This window comes from Polypterus senegalus, chromosome 17 (assembly GCF_016835505.1).
Source record: "Polypterus senegalus isolate Bchr_013 chromosome 17, ASM1683550v1, whole genome shotgun sequence".
NCBI lineage: Eukaryota > Metazoa > Chordata > Cladistia > Polypteriformes > Polypteridae > Polypterus > Polypterus senegalus.
The window spans coordinates 12850773-12866854 of NC_053170.1; the positions used below are offsets into that span (position 1 = coordinate 12850773).

Sequence of the window (16082 nt, forward strand, 5' to 3'; positions counted from 1 at the left end):
CACAATGACCTGGTGCCTCCTACATTATGAGACTGGTCCATACATACTGTATATCTGTAACATGTCGTTTCCTCATATCTGTTAACTATGTTCTTTTATTGTATCAGAAGCTGGATATGCTCTGTTCCTTTACATGACTGGAAGCACAATTGGTTTGTTTTGAAGGCACGTGGTGCGGGGGGATGAATACACTCGCTATGGCCGTCAGATGTACATTCAGTCACACGTTTAGGCAGATATGACAGTGATCCCACTACGGACCTCAGATATAAATATGATCTGACATTACTCACTAGGACGTGAGTCGATGGATACCAACGTGGGTAGTCACAAACTTCATATGTTCTAAAACTCTGCAATGGCCGGTGCGATTATCTGTGCTGTGGTGTGTTGGGTCAGTAACATCACTTTAAGAGAAGTCCACCAAATCAGTAAGCTGAATAAGAAGGCGAGCCCAGTTATGGGATGTCCTCTGGACCTGCTGAAGGTAGTAGTGGAGGAAGGAATGAAGGCAAAACTGGCAGCCATTTTAAACAACGCTGCGCATGCCTTCCACAGCCAATGAATTACCCAGCAGGAGTGCGTCAAGGAACGCTACTGGGGCTCCTTCATACCAATGGCAGTTCACCAGGATGGTGCCTCACTGGGACCGGGACAGCTCTTTTAATCTTTAACCGGGACAGACGCTTTCTTTCTTTTAAGTAACTCTGGTGTGTATTTGAGGGCAGTTACTCTTTGTTGTTATATTTATTGAGCTTCTGCTTGAAGCCAAATTTCCCCTTTAGCACAAATAAAGCTCTCTCTCCTGTTGCCACTCGTAGACATTTCACTCACGTTTCACTGTGCTACTCACGCAGGCCCCTCCCACTGCACCAAGTATTGCTCAAGCCCCTCCCACTACATGGGTTTCACGTCTCTTCCAGTGCTTCATGTCTTCTGCAAGGTCACTTTACTGTCCCATATGTCATTAAAAAATCCCTTCTAGTATAATCAGCCACATTATTAGCCCCTCCAATCACAAAGCAGGAGTTCCATAAGACCCTCCGCTATTTATACTACACCAGGGACAAAATTACAAGACCCTTCCGCCATGCTAGGCACCCCTCTTACCATACAAGAAGCCATTGTTCTTTCACCAAACCTCTTTCCATTTCACAGATGAATTCAAATCCCCCACCCACCCCCCATGTTGCTGTCCCAGCCTAATTAAATGCCCCTCCCACTGTCCCAGACATGTGACTATGACTCGTAGATGTATTTATTATAGGCCCCTCCCTCCACTGCAGGGCAGATTAACTCTCATTATACCACAAATATCACAAACCCCTACTACTGTACTAGGCACAACATTATAAGCCAAACAACTTTCTGTAAGCCCCTCATAGCACAAAACATGATTATCATAACCCGCTCAAAAGGAATCATACATATAATTACAAAACCAGCATTGGAGGGTGCAATATCAAAAGCTCCTCCCTCCACATGCCATTCCTATTTAAGTCCCTCCCACTGTACCATTTATTTTATAATAATAAGTTGATCAGGCGGTCCCAGGCTAAAGACCCTGTCATGTCACACTACACAATTTTTCCAGTAGTTTTCAGTTGCAGACTTCTTTTATATAACCTTAGCAAGTCTGAGACACTCCTGTGCCCCCCCCCAGTCATGTAGTTGGACATTCCTACCGACTCAGTCCAACTGGTCTGCGACACTTTCCGAAATGGCTTGATTCGGTCTTAAGTCACAGGGGTGGGCTGAGACTGCATGACACCCAACAACCCACGAGCGCTCAGGTGAAATTACACCGCAGAACAACACAGGCATGAAGATAAGCAACAAGGGGGGTTTGGATCAGTCAGACACAAGACGGGGATTGTCTGTCTAATGTCCAGTGTTTGTCAGCTGAGATTGTGGCTGAACTTGTCATACTGTACCTGGAAAGCCTTGTCATGGACACCCACTCTATCAGGCAGCACGATACTGACTGTCAGAATGCGGCAAGCTTGCAACATTTTGGAAACTTGAAATGGTGCTGGAAAGTCATGATTTCTACTCATGTAATTTGACATCCTAAGGTGATGAAATTAGCCACTGCAGACAAAGTCCTGACTAAAAGTCACATAATGTGTCCCCGGCTTAAATAAAAGGCCCTCCGAATGAGCTAGACAAATGAGTTCTCGCCGTATCAGATATACACACTAGTAGGAGCAGCGTCTTGCCACTACAGGGCACATTCATTTTACCGCACATACTCTTACAAGACCTCCCAAAGAAGCAGGCACATTTTTATAAACTCCTCCCACTCTATCTGCTTTTAGTCAGGCCCCTCCCATGTGCACCTAGCAGTTGACAAGTCCTAGTAGTGTTAAAAAAAAAAAAAAATCCTGATGCTCAATCCTACTATTCCAGTCAAAATAAAAGCCCCTCCCACCATCCCAAACACATGACTACAAGTCCCTCCCACTACCCCAGACACATGAATACAAGCCCCTCCCACAGCTCCATATGCATGACCACAACCCCCTCCAACTGCACCAGGAACATTTTGACAAGCCCCTCCCACAATATCAAGCATTCTTTCACATGCATCTTCATTTGAATCCAGCACACCTTTTCAAACAATCCACCCATTAGGTCAGGTATTCAGGGAGTCCCTCCCACTGTCCCAGGCTCATGGCAACAAGCCCCACCTACTGCACCAAACACACTGACAAGCTCTCTCACCACCACAACACACTCTACTTTAGGCTCCTCCCACAATATCAGACATTACAAGCACCTCCCAGAGGATCCAGCCTTCCAAAGAAACACCCCTTTAAACCACTCCCACTTCATATGCACCTCCTACTGCTCCAGGCCCCTTCATCAAGACCAGAATTCATTTATAAGCATCGCCTAGTGCAGGGGTGTCAAACTCCGGGCCTGGATGGCCACAGTGGCTGCAGGTTTTCATTCTAACCCTTTTCCTAATCAGTGACCAATTGTCACTGCTAATTAACTCCTGTTCCCTTCATTTTAATAGCCCTGTTCTTAAGGATTCATTCATCTGAATTGATTCCTTTCTTCATTAAATAGTCGCCAAACAGAAATAAGGCATGAAACGAGCCAACAGATGACCAGCTAAATTGGGGCTTCAGACTTCAACCAGTTTCACAATGAGAAGCAGAGCCGACTATACTTCCTTAGAAGGCTGGCGTCTTTCAACATTTGCAATAAGATGCTGCAGATGTTCTATCAGACGGTTGTGGCGAGCGCCCTCTTCTATGCAGTGGTGTGCTGGGGAGGCAGCATAAAGAAGAGGGATGCCTCACACCTGGACAAACTGGTGAGGAAGGCAGGCTCTATTGTGGGCACGGAGCTGGACAGTTTGACATCTGTGGCAGAGTGACGGGCGCTGAGCAGACTCCTGTCAATCATGGAGAATCCACTGCATCCACTAAACAGGATCATCTCAAGGCAGAGGGGCAGCTTCAGCGACAGACAGAGGAGCAGCTTCAGCCACAGACTGCTGTCACCGTCCTGCTCCACTGACAGACTGAGGAGACCCCATGCTATGCGACTCTTCAATTCCACCCGGGGGGGTAAACGTTAACATTATACAAAGTTATTGTCTGTTATACCTTCATTGTTATCACTCTTTAATTTAATATTGTTTTTTTATCAGTATGCTGCTGCTGGAGTATGGGAATTTCCCCTTGGGATTAATAAAGTATCTATCTACCTATCTATCTATCTATCTATCTAGATTCTTGCTGTTAATTAAACTCATGGTTTAATGCCATGGCTTGTTGCTGCTCTCATTCTGCCACAGCAGACAGTTCCAGAACTGTTGATGTTTCTGTGTTTTCTAAGACCACCCTCACAATGTTTTGGTGAGCTGAGAGATCAGCCTTACTGAGACCTCCACTTTTCTTTATTTTCACATATTTTCTGATGGGCACAGGTGAGCTGGTCATATGGATTCTTGTTTTGTGTCTCGTTATTGTTTGGCTGCTAATTAAAGAAAAAGAAACAACTAAGGGGCCTGAGTCAAGGTAATTAAAATTAAGGCAAAAGAAGGTAATTAGCAGCAAAAACCGGTCACAAATTAAGAAGATGGTTAGAATGAAAACCTGCAGCCACTGCGGCCCTCCAGGACCGAAGTTCGACACCCGTGTCCTAGTGCATCCAGCAGAGCCCCTCAAAACACACAAGAGAAACCTCTTTAAAACCTCAGTGAGAAAATATCAGGAATTCTTTTATAAGCACATTCCAGTGCATCTCTCGATACGCCTCTTTAAAACCCTCCTACAACATCTGGTCCTCCTGCCCCACACACATGCCTACAAGCCCCTCTGACTGCACAAGACACTTTCTGACAAGCCCCCTTGTACCCTGGGCCACAACACACACAACTTTAAGCTTCTCCCACAAAAGCAGACAATCTTTTACAAGCACCTGTTACTGCTTCCATTAGAGTTCCTCCAAACACACAATACACACTACTTTAAACCCTAAAACCTAAACAAGACTACAAGGCCCTCCAAGTACACACGGCACACTTTGACAAGCCCCTCCCACAATATCAGGCATTCTTTACCATGTGATTTCTAGTGAATCCCACAGAGCCTCCCAATACACACACGCCAAACCTCTTTAAACCCCTCCCATTACATCAGCTATCCACTATTCCAGACTAATTAACACAAGCTCCTCCTACTATACCAAACCCTCCCACCGCAAAACTACTTTAAGCTCCTCCCACAAGACCAGAGACTCTTTGACAAGCACCTCCTAGCTCATCTAGCAGAGCCCCTCCCAACACATAAGACACCCCTTCCTCTATACTAGGTAGTTAATGAGCCCCGCCCACTGTCCCAGTCACATGACTACAAGTTACCCCGCACTAGTGCACCAGATGCAAACAGCAGACATACTGCTATACCCAGAGGCAACCTAATTTAAGCCCCTCCCACTGCAGCACATGGGCATCTACAAGCCCGCCTTAGTGCCCCGCCTTTCAGAGCAGTCACCACTGACCTCATGTACACAGCTGAAGAGCTCCCAGTCAAATGCCACCAGCTGAACGGCCACCTCCTCGGCACTCATGTCGTGCAACTTACTGTCCCCCGGAGTCCAGTACCCTTCTTCTGGCAGGGGGAGCTTTGGAATAAAATAACAAATGTAAGAAAGCCCAGTTCCACCAGCAAATTGGCAACTCCAGTTCAGAGGGACAGTTCCCAGTAACTCACCAGTGTGTCCAGTTCAGCAGGCTCGCAGGCAAACAGGTGGGTGTTGACTCCCAGGGTGGTGAACACCGAGTCGTCGCTCGGCCGGAACATGATTTTCTCTGGAAAGCAAAGAAATCAATTCAGAGCTGAAATGCGCGTCTCTCATGCCACAAAGGCCAGCAAATCTAAGAGAGCCTCGTGAAAGCAATCAGCAGCGTGCGTCGCCATCCAGGCTGACAGAAGTGCAGCGTTTCACCATGGCAACGGGCTCTTCGACAGCGTTTTGGAGAAAACATTTTTCCACCCACGCAAACCAACATGGCACAAACAAGGAGACGAGGAGGCATGGAGCAGGCAGGAGACTGCAGCCCAGATGCTCCCAGAAGTGCTCAACCCATCACAAAGGAGGACCCCCCCTTACCTCCGGATGACGTGACTGCGACCAGCACCAGAGCGCCGTGCTGGCTGTCCTGCTCCTCCGAAAACTGCAGCTTCTCCGCCACCTGGGCCAGGATCTCCTCGACGGTGGAGGACAGTCGGCTGCGGATGGTCACGTAGGAGTGGTCCGGAGTATAAACACGGCAAAAGACTGCAGGGAACACAAGGGGGAGCTGTCAGAGCAGCGCCACCGTGTGTCAGAAAATGAATACAAAGACAACAGGGGGCTGATTTGTGGAGGAGGACACCTTCCTTCGCAGCCCTTGTAATGAAGACGGGTAGGCGTTAATGACTAAAGCTGGCACACCTATACAGTGGGGGCTACACCTTCCTCCTCATGGGGTTTGGACTTCCTTCACTCAGAGAACAAGCTCGGTTCTGCTCGATGAAGATATTCCGATCAAGGTGGGGAGTAACCTGAAGGGGTTGAGTTGAATCCACCCAAAAAAAAATGGCAATTCCTGCCTGAAGAGGAGAGCTTGACCATTCTTATAATGAAAGGTAGGGTCTTTCTGACCAGTGGAACATTAGGTCTTCTAGAAGAAGATGAAGCACCAGCTCTCATTAAAAGTGGGACTGTGTCTTCCTAATCAATGCTGACATCCCCCTTAAGCAAGCTCACCCTGAAGTGACCAAACACACCAAACACAGGTCTTCCCGAGCTTAGTATTCCTTACGCATATGGGCCAGGTGTTCCTAAAATGGAACAAACACAGTAGGTCATCCTACAAGGCATTAACTTTTGGAAAGGATCACCTAGGTCCTCCAAATGTGGAGGTAGAGGCCTCCTAGAAGACCAGATCTCCCCCAGGTCATCAAAGCCATCCTAAAGCAGGCTAGATCTTTTAACACCAACTGGGACAGGACATCCTAACGACGGCTAACTACGTTTCCAGGAGTTACTCACTCTCGTCGGATCCTCGGAAGGCCTCGCGGGGCTGTAGGCAGGCATCGATGCGGCGAAAGTGCCGGAACAGTGGACGCACCTGCCTCTTCTTGCTGTCACTGTCCTCCACCACCCTGTGAAAAGTGCAATGGCAGGGGTGAGACCGAAAGGTGAAGCACATTTTGGTTGGCACTTGAATGACACCCTGAACTGGGTAAGTGGGTATGGAAAAGGTGGGTGAATAGAAAAGCCACTCAATTTATAAAGCCAATATCCACAGAAGAATGAGTAGAGGTTGATCACTGCCCACTGGCTGGCTCCCTTGCCCCCTAAGCATGGTAATTCAATTATAACACAGGAGTGGACGTGGCAGACACTTAGTGTGTTTCACGAATAAGAGCATAGTGTTCCTTAGCCACCCACAGCGCTATCCCAGAACACCCCATTCCTCTACCCAAATACTCACTGTTCCTCCATGATCTCGGACCACCGCTGCAGCTTCAGGACCTCCTCCACCAGCTCAGGGTAGCGGCTCAGTTCCTGTGCTGCCAGCACATACAGTTCCTAGAAAGCAAAGCAAAGCAAAGAAGCCTTCATAGGACACCTTTTGTGGTAAATCTCACCCTAATACAAGCCAAGCTGGCAGATGTTAGGTGGTGATAATCACATGGGAGAGCGAGGAGGCGGAGTCTGACTCTCTGCCTTGTAGCACATGTCACTGAGATGTCACATAAATTAAAACCTGTGACACTGAAAGGAAATACTGGTCCGTCTTCATTCCTGTAGTCTACTCCTCATAGTCTTGGGATTCTTAAAATGAATTTTTCTTGTGCCACATCCACATTTTTTTAAAAATGCACATTATTAATAGTGCCACTTCTGAAGGGTACTTGTGTGGAGTTGGCCATGTTCTCCAGGTACTCTGGTTATCCGTTCTAAAGATGTGGGCACTTGTCCAGCTGGGGTCCATACACTGACCCCTTATGATGGAGTGGGGGTGGAGCGAGTGCCTAAGTGAGATCTTGCGCTGGAGATGCTGCAGTAGATAAGCGGCTTTGCAGAATGGATGGATGTCTGGATGGGAAGTTCTCTACAAGCAGGGGTGTGACTGAAAGGTGATGCACACTTTGGTTGGCATTTCAATGATACCCTGAACTGGACAAGTGGGTATGGGGGACGCGGGAGAAGAAAAGTGGTTCAATTTATAAAGCTAAGATCCTCAGAAGGAAGAGGTGGGGTTGACCACTGCCCATTGGCTGGCTCCCCTGTGGTGGGACTGGCATTTGATTTGCATGGGACAATGAGAAGGGCTTGTATTAAGACTTCCTGCTTCAGTGGGATGGGCTTTTGATTGTGCCTGGACAGTTGGAGAGGCTTATAGTACTTGAGTCTGCTAAAGTGAGTGGAGTCTGCAATACAGTACCTAAAGGTAAAAGTGGGAGGGGCCTGTGTTAGTAGCTGGGTTTGGGCTTAGATTAGAGTACCTTTTAAAATGGGAGGGGCTTTTGTTAGACTGCCTTCTATAATGGGACAAGCTTGCATTAGAATGCATTCTGTAGGGATTCTGTTATATCTGAGCGTCTGCTGGGAGGAGCTTGTGTAAGAGTGCCTGCTAACGTCTTTGATTAAACTACAAGTAATGGCACGGTCTATTTGAGTGCTTGCTACAATGGCAGACGCTTGAGTGTGTCTGTGAAAGTGGGAGGGTCTTGTATTAGTGTGCTTGCTGCAATAGAAGGGCCTTATGATTGTATTAAGACTGTGAGAAAAGCTTGTGTCAGTGAGCCTTCTGCAGTGGGAAGTGCTTTGCATTAGATTTAGACAGAGGGAGGGTCTTGGATTAGTATGTCTGCAGCAATGAGAGGAGTTTTGGAATACATTAAGACAGTGGGAGGGGCTTGTATTAGTGAACCTTCCTACTGCAGTAGGAGGGGCCTTCCATTGCTCTAGATTATTTTACGGATCCAATACAGAGTGAGCAGCTTTGTATTAAATTAGGGCAGAGGGAGGAGCTTGTATCTGCATGCGTGCTGCAATGGGTGGGGCTTTTAATTAGATTAGGAAAGTGGGAGGGACCTGTATTGGTGAGCTTGCCTGCTAAAGTGGGAGGGGCTTTTCATTGTTCTCAGGTATTTTTAGGGTTCCAATATGCTCCAACCCCAAAAGGTTAATGTGAAAAGACAATAAAGTCTATCACAATTAAAAATACAGTGTGAGCAGCTTTGTATTAAAGTAGGTCAGAGGGAGGAGCTTCTATTTTTAAGCTTGCTGTAAAGGGTGAAACTTTCAATCAGATTAATACAGTGGGAGGGGCTTGTATTAGTGAGCCTGCCTGCTGCAGTGGGAGGGGCTTTTCATTGCTCTGAGCTGTGTTTAGGGGCCCAAAACAGTACATGAGGGGCTTTGTATTAAATTAAGACAGTGGGAGGAGCTTGAATTTGCATGCTTGCAGCAAATAGGAGGGGCCTTTCATTGCTCTAAGTAAGTACAGTGTGAAGTCTTTGTAGTAAATTAGGGAAGTGGAAGGAACTTTATTAAGGAGTCTGCCACAATGGGAGATTGTGACTGTGGGAGGGGCTTTCATTAATATGCCTTCTGCAAAGGGAGGGCCTTTTCATTGCTCTAGATTGTAAGTATGGGCTGTGTATTAAATTAGTGCAATGGGAAGAGCTTGCACTATTATGCCTGCTGCAATAGACTGCAGCTGTGGACTACCAATATTATACATCAGTGATAACAACAGGTTACACTACGGTTAAGATTAGGGTTGGGGGGGAGTTATCGGACTCAAATCAAGTAAACCACATGACAAAAACCTGCAATCCAACTGGCTGTCCAGTGGAGCTACTGAAGCTGAGGAAGTCTGCAGCTGGACCCCTATTTCCTACAGCAATAACAGGGGCTTCTGAGTCACACAGGATGGCAGGATTGGCTTCTATTACTGTGCCTGCTGTAGTGGGAGGGACTTGTATAAGAACGGGGAGGAGCTTATACCGTAGTGACCATTGTAGTGCAACAGGCATTTGATCCACCTGGGCCAGTGGCGGGGGGTCTCACATGGACGGCAAGATTAAGAGAGACTTGCAGCTCCACTGCGACTATGAGAGGGTCTTCACAGAGCGAGGGTCTCGTATTTGGTTCCACAGTGCAGTACATAAACATTTACAAACATACTGTACATGCACATGCAAATCCATCCGCCTTTTCTGCCTTTTCCAGTAAGTACGATAAGTTTGCATAAAATGAGAACAAGCATATGAATAAATGTGACCTCCGACCCCCCCATCTGCCCAAAACCAAGTACGCCAGCACACACAAGCCAGTGTCTCTTACTTTCAGAGTGGCATACACTCACACAAATCCATATTGTATAAAAACACAGCTGTACTTTATAGGTCTTGTGGGGGTCCGCTCGGGACCGACGCCATTTTTAAGGCTGACCTGCCCCCCTTTTACTGCAACTTACTAGAAATGAAGTATTTGGGTAATCTGTGCCCACTTACCTTGGGAAATGCCCGGGAACGCTCGCCCTCCTCCTGCAGCAGCTCGCGGTACATGTCCAGATAGCGGAAGGTGACGCTCAGCACTGCCCTCTTTCTGTCGCTGCTGTCCCATGCGCCCCAGCCGTTGGCTTCCTTTTTGTCCACGTGGAATGTGGAGAAGTCGGTTGTCAAGGAAAAAATTTAAAATGACTGGCAACAACAACATGGGGTCACTTCTATTCACACTGTCACGTTCAATTCTATATAGTGCCTTTCACTGTGTTATTGGCTCACTCACACCACCTGCTACCAAAGGCCTTAAATGGAAGACTGTGGGGTACAACTGGGGGATTCCAGCTGGCATGCAGAGGGAGATTTCACAGCTACAGTAAAGTCTCACCTGATTTGGGGTGGGAGTTTGTGAAAAGGGGGTGCGCTTTACTGTAACTGAAGGTGTCACCCACCGCCCACACTGAGCCCGCTCTCACCCGCTCTACTGTGATGTTGGCACTCACATTCTGGGAAGGATATTGTTGGAGGAGGACTTGCTGGAACTTGTCGGCGGGAAGGAAGATGGGGTGAGTGAGCATCACGTCATCCAGGAGGATTTCTGCAAGATAAGAAAACAAACATAACACTAGTCAAGGACAGGTGGGCACCGTGCGGGTGAAGCCGAGCTCTTGACGGCGCTGCTCTCACCACAGGGCGCCACTCAAAGGAAAAGGGGAATCATTTCCAAAAAAAAATAAATAAATTAACTGATGATCTGCACTCTCTCTCAGGTGTCTTTCAAGAAAAGCCAGCGCCACGACCAAGAGTGGACATTGTGGGCCCATGAGAAGCGTGGATGGCACGGCCAACAACACAAAGGCTAAAACTGTCAGCGGCCATGTTCCCCGAGGCTAGAACTGGGCAGGTGGGCTCATAAAAAGGGCTGTAATAAGGGGCTAATCACCCAGCCACCAAGTGGCACTATGATTTGTGACCGTCTCTGGAAGACATAAGGTGGGCACCCCAACCTATTTTAAGTCAGTGGATTGTGCCAACCACTAGAAGCACAAGGTGTCTGTGTAGCCTGTCTGCGTCTCTCTAGAAATAAGGGCACACGTGGCAACTTGTTTCCCATGGCACTTAGTGCCCACCCTGATTGAGCCCAACCCACAGTTATCTTCATAATGTTGGTGGGGAGGGGCACCGAGTTGTGTTCGTCATCATCCAGCCCTCCTTCCCCACACAGACAATTCTGGCACACTGAGTCAGCATGGCGCTGCCCCCCTAAACTAGGAGCCGTTTCTTTGGCAATCCTTCAGACGCCGTCACTTCCTCACCTCACCCTCTGCTTCCCGCCATCAAGCCTGCTTTTCAGGTTACCGCGCCGCTCTTATCGTCTCAACATCGTCTGCTGTAGGTGAGCTGAGGGTGGGACTGGCAGAGGAATCTCATGACACCAGCAAGAGGGGACTCACTACCAGGTGCCATCTGGAGCAGAACGCTGGAGACCACTGCAGCCCCCCGCCCTGCTACTGGCATGAGGTCATACAGTGCAGTGTGGGAGAGAGAGAGAAGCCACTAGCCTGACACTTGAAAGTCCTTGGGTCACACAGCGCCCCCTATCTGCACAGATCTACCAGTGTGGGACTGAAGACGACTCTTTCAACTCACAGGCCAAGCCTGAAGGCCACTGGGCAGGAGCAGCCGGGCACCCTGTGCCCATTCCTGGTACCGCCAACTCTACCGCCGTTCTCTTTTGTCTTTGCTCTCAGGACCGTTGCTAAGCGAACCTGAAAGGACTGTCATCACCGATCCTCACGTCATCCCCAGTGTGCGTGGGCAGCGTGGGCACATGGCAAGTGGGGGTCCAGGCACTTGGTTACATAAAGCACTTTGGCAGAGCTAAGAGGCCTTCACTGCTACAAAAAAACTCTAAAAGCTGAAGAAAAACATAAAATATAAATACATGCCAGCCTCTGCTGCCACCGTGGCACTCACCTGGAAGGCTCATCCCTCCTCACCTTAGTCAAGTTGGCAAAAAACACCCAAATCAATCAGTGGGCCACCTGTGGAGTCTGGGAAGCTCATCTGGATGCCCTAGTTTCTTGAGAGGGTAATAATAATAATACATTGTATTTATATAGCGCCTTTACCATGCCAGTCAGGGGTACTGAGCTGTATATTCCAGCTGGACAAGCATGGACACAATCCATTGTGTCAGACCCTGCCTGTCAGCGAGTACCCGTCTCCGAGTGTTTTGCTTTCTGTTTGCGCCCGTATGCCAGGCTTCCCGCTTTTATTCACCGCTATACTTGCAGATGCTCAGGGGCACAAGCTTGGTTATGGAATGCCCATTAAATGGGGGTGGGGGGTTACTATGTGGTTGCCCAGCTGTCAGTGCCTACCTGGACCTGCCTAGGTTCCAAACTTTTGTACACACATCTGGGTCTTCCAAGCTGAACCCCTCTGAGAAACACATTGGGCACTTGGCCATGGGTGCCAGTCTGTTAAAAGTGCCCACATGGCACAGGTTGGCACATAACACAACCTGTGAATTTGTAAAATGACATTCCTTTTTTTCCCCAAATGCAAAACACATCAGCAGCGCCAGAGCATTATGCAATCAGCAGCCAGCCTGCAGCGTGGGCGTCTCGTGCCCACATTTGCCACACACATTTGCCACAGTGCCTTTCTACAAAACGAAAAAGACTGGTCGGATGGACTCCACAACTCAGCGCAAGCCAGTGATCACAGCATTGACACGTCAGTGCCCTTGGGCGACAGTTCAGGCAGTGTGCACCCCCCCCCAACCCCCAATTGGCACTACCACAATGCACCAGGCTTGTCTGGAACTTCAAGTTAAAAAGTAAACAAATGAAAGTGCAATTAGACGAGCAGGGGCTAGAAAGGCGCTATACAAAGTCAAGCCTGTCAGACGTTCGGAACTGAACACGAACCCCACCCCAATGGCAGCAGCGGGTATGATTCCTGTCAACATTGTGCACGAAGACACAAACTGGGATGCCCTTTGAAGATCAATTTAAAAAAAAAAAAAAAAAAAAGAAATACTGCCAACCTCTCAGCAAAGCACAAGTGACGCTCACAGTATGGTGCAAATGTCCCTGTACTCCTCTCCCTTCTGGCTTCACCCATACAAAATATGCCAGGGAGAGAAACTTGGGGAGGGGGTGGGGGTGTGGGCTTAGTGGCAGGGGGGGGGGGATTTGGAGAAATCAGAGGTCAAAGAGGTCACTCGCAAACATGCCACCTGCCAAAGCCTAGTACTCTTTTTATGGAAGACGCAATATGATTGGTTAACAAACCACCAATGAAATGCTCACATTTTGCTTTCCAGTCAGCAAATCCGACCCCACAAATGCCAGGAGGCAAAACCCTCTCGGTGCCAACTGAAAGATGCATGGTGCACAATGTCGCTCCTTCTGCTTAAAAGTAGGGCACGATAATCAAAGCTGCATGCCAACAGGAATCTGAAAAGAGATCCCCACTGAGCAGGCAGGCCTCGCCAGTGGGCACCCCCAGCCGTGGTGCTTCAGTGGAGCCTTTGAAATGGGCACAGAGCTGCCAAGAGAGGTGGCTGACCAGCAGGAAGGAAATATGTTGAGATGCCAGGCTGATAAGGGGAGGTGGAACCTGGTGGGGAGGGCACATGTGACGATCTTAAGATGGTGGGCAGTGTGAGGTTTCTGTGTGAGCCGACACTCTCAATAGAAAGAAGAGCAATGCCAATTGTGATGGGGCAACAAGTGGTAGGTGGATGTGAAGGACGATCTCCCATCCTGTTATGAGAGGCCCAAAGTGGGCACTGTACTCCAAACCCGCAGGTACCCAATTTGACAGAGGCCAAGTGGCACCGCTTACCTTAAAGGAATAAATGTGATGGGTACCCAGCGAGTGGACAACATTGTTCTGTCATTGGCAACACAATGAATCTGAGGAGGAACTGCCATGTGCCAAAGTGAAAGTGGTAGATGATGCCATGCATGCCAGCTGTGTGGTGAATGGGAATGGACCAACCTGCAGGCGCATTGATGCTGAACACAGCCTTTGTGGATACTTGGTGACGCGGGTAACCTGTCAGGAGGTGTAATTGGTACTGTGCAAAGAGGTGCCACTGTCACCGAGGTGCCAAGGGTGACCAAAAAAAAGGTCAGGCTGGAAGAAACTGATGGTGCCTATGCAAAGGGTTACTGTAAGAACAGCAAACGTTGTGCTTTGAGGGATGGAGGAGGTGCCCCGTGACAAGGGTTTTGGGGATTTCCACCCACCCACCCGGGATGCCCTGCTTCTTGGGCAAGACCCAATCAGAATCCGCTGGCGCGCTTAGTTATTGTCACAGGGAGGTGGCAGTCAGATTGCCGAGTGACCCCTGGAGCAGCCAGCAGCATGGCAGCACCGGTGGGTGCGATCTTTGTGACAAGAACAATGGGGTCTACTCATGGGCATCAAGACTGAATGTGGTCCAAATGAAGGGTGACCTCGCCTGTGCCCTGCTGACAAGGTTAAATGGGTCACATGAACTCAGCAGTGCCACTTGTGACGGGTGGTGCAAGAGCACGTGTGATGCCCAAACTGGTAACTGAATGCGGTAGGCAGGACCCTCTATGTGCCCACTGTGGGCACCCCGACGGTAGCGTTGTGTGGGTAGCGCGTCGAGTGGGTGGACGCGATGGGTGCCCCCTTTTGATTTGTGATCCCGGGTGGGCGCGGTGGTCGTGGTAAATGAACCAAGCGCGGCGGTGAATTCCGACCGGGTGACGGTGATCAAGTCCTTCTTACCTGCGCTGCTGACGCCGCTGCTGCTGCCGCCTCCTCCTCCTCCTCCGCTGCTCCCACCGCCGCCTACTCCACCGCTGCCGCCGCTGCCACCGCCGCCTCCTTGTCTCCGGCTGCCCGCTACACTGTCCAGGAGTGCCAGCATGACGTTCTCGGGGGTGTCGGGGGGCAGCGGTGCCCAGGGGGGCTCCACGCAGCCCTCCGAGCTCTGTTCGTCACTGGAGAGCGAGGGGCTCCTGGTATCCGCCGCGGCGGGGGGCCAGCAGGGGGGCTCCTCGGCTTCGGGGCTGAAGATTTCCCGGGGGGCGCCAGACTCGGGGGACAGGTCCCGCAGAAACGGCAGCACGCGAGACACGCTGGATCGTCGCCGGGAGCCCGCAGGTCCCTTCTCCCCAAAGCCGCCAGCACGGCTCAGCGCCGACGTCTGCTTCTTCAGGAACTTCTCGAGCGGCTTCATGCCCGCCGGCATCGTCCAAAGTGCAGGGCTTAGGGTGACGGGCTAGGCTGCGGACACTTCACAGGGGAGACGGCGTCTTCTCGGCTCCCATGGGTGCAGGGCGAGATAATCGGAAACTGCAATCCACAAATGACAGAAATGGAAAAAAAAAAACACACGAGACGAGCGATAAAATAAAAAATGGGAAAAGAAGAAGCTGGCGAGGTAAAAACAGAGCTAACAGACGAAGGGACGGCCGCTGGGATGCACCGCCGCACCTTGAGCCTCCTCGGCGGCCCCACGCGTGGGTTCCTCCACCCGAGTCACCATCTTCCAAATAAAAATGGGGAAAAAAGACAGCGTATTGTCTCACTGCTTCCCTGCTCGGAGCCACCAGGAAGGCGCGATTTTAAAAATAAATAAAAAAAGAACGTAAGCGACGGCTAAACGAGCGATGCGGAGAGGGAAGCGGGTCCAGTCAGAACGTCTTCCCGCAGGTGCCTCCTGCTCCGTACGACTCGGCTCCGCTCAGCTCGTCAGTCGGACCGCACTGCTCTGTTGTGATCAGACGACAGCAGCAGCAGCAGCAACTTCAGCTCCTCCTCCTTCTGTGCTGGAGCGATAGTAGCGCCTCCCCCTACACCGCCCGCGAGGTGCGATACCACGGGCTGCCACACGGGGCGCTGCGGCTCTCTTGCGTAGAAGTCGACGCTGACGATGAACTGCCACCGCAAGCCCGCTTCAGATGCACTGCTCCTGATTTCTCATTTAAAAACACAGATCACTGCGCATCACTGAAAACGCTGAATCCGCGTGACGGCAGTCTTGGGTCGTGTTAGATGTGA

The 16082-nt window shown here is 49.8% G+C and overlaps 1 protein-coding gene across 1 annotated transcript in view; it reads right to left on the reverse strand.

Moving 5' to 3' along the window:
- Positions 1 to 15808, reverse strand: part of rapgefl1 (Rap guanine nucleotide exchange factor (GEF)-like 1) — a 34754-nt gene extending 18946 nt beyond the window's left edge. The window contains exons 1-8 of the mRNA XM_039740848.1: positions 14805 to 15808; positions 10548 to 10626; positions 10038 to 10188; positions 7001 to 7098; positions 6556 to 6668; positions 5632 to 5799; positions 5232 to 5329; positions 5020 to 5142 (exon numbers count right to left, since the gene is read on the reverse strand). Of these exons, the coding sequence (XP_039596782.1) occupies positions 5020 to 5142; positions 5232 to 5329; positions 5632 to 5799; positions 6556 to 6668; positions 7001 to 7098; positions 10038 to 10188; positions 10548 to 10626; positions 14805 to 15270 (1296 nt within the window). The 5' untranslated portion in view covers positions 15271 to 15808. The remainder of the gene's footprint in view (positions 1 to 5019; positions 5143 to 5231; positions 5330 to 5631; positions 5800 to 6555; positions 6669 to 7000; positions 7099 to 10037; positions 10189 to 10547; positions 10627 to 14804) is intronic.
- Positions 15809 to 16082: the final 274 nt, after the last annotated feature.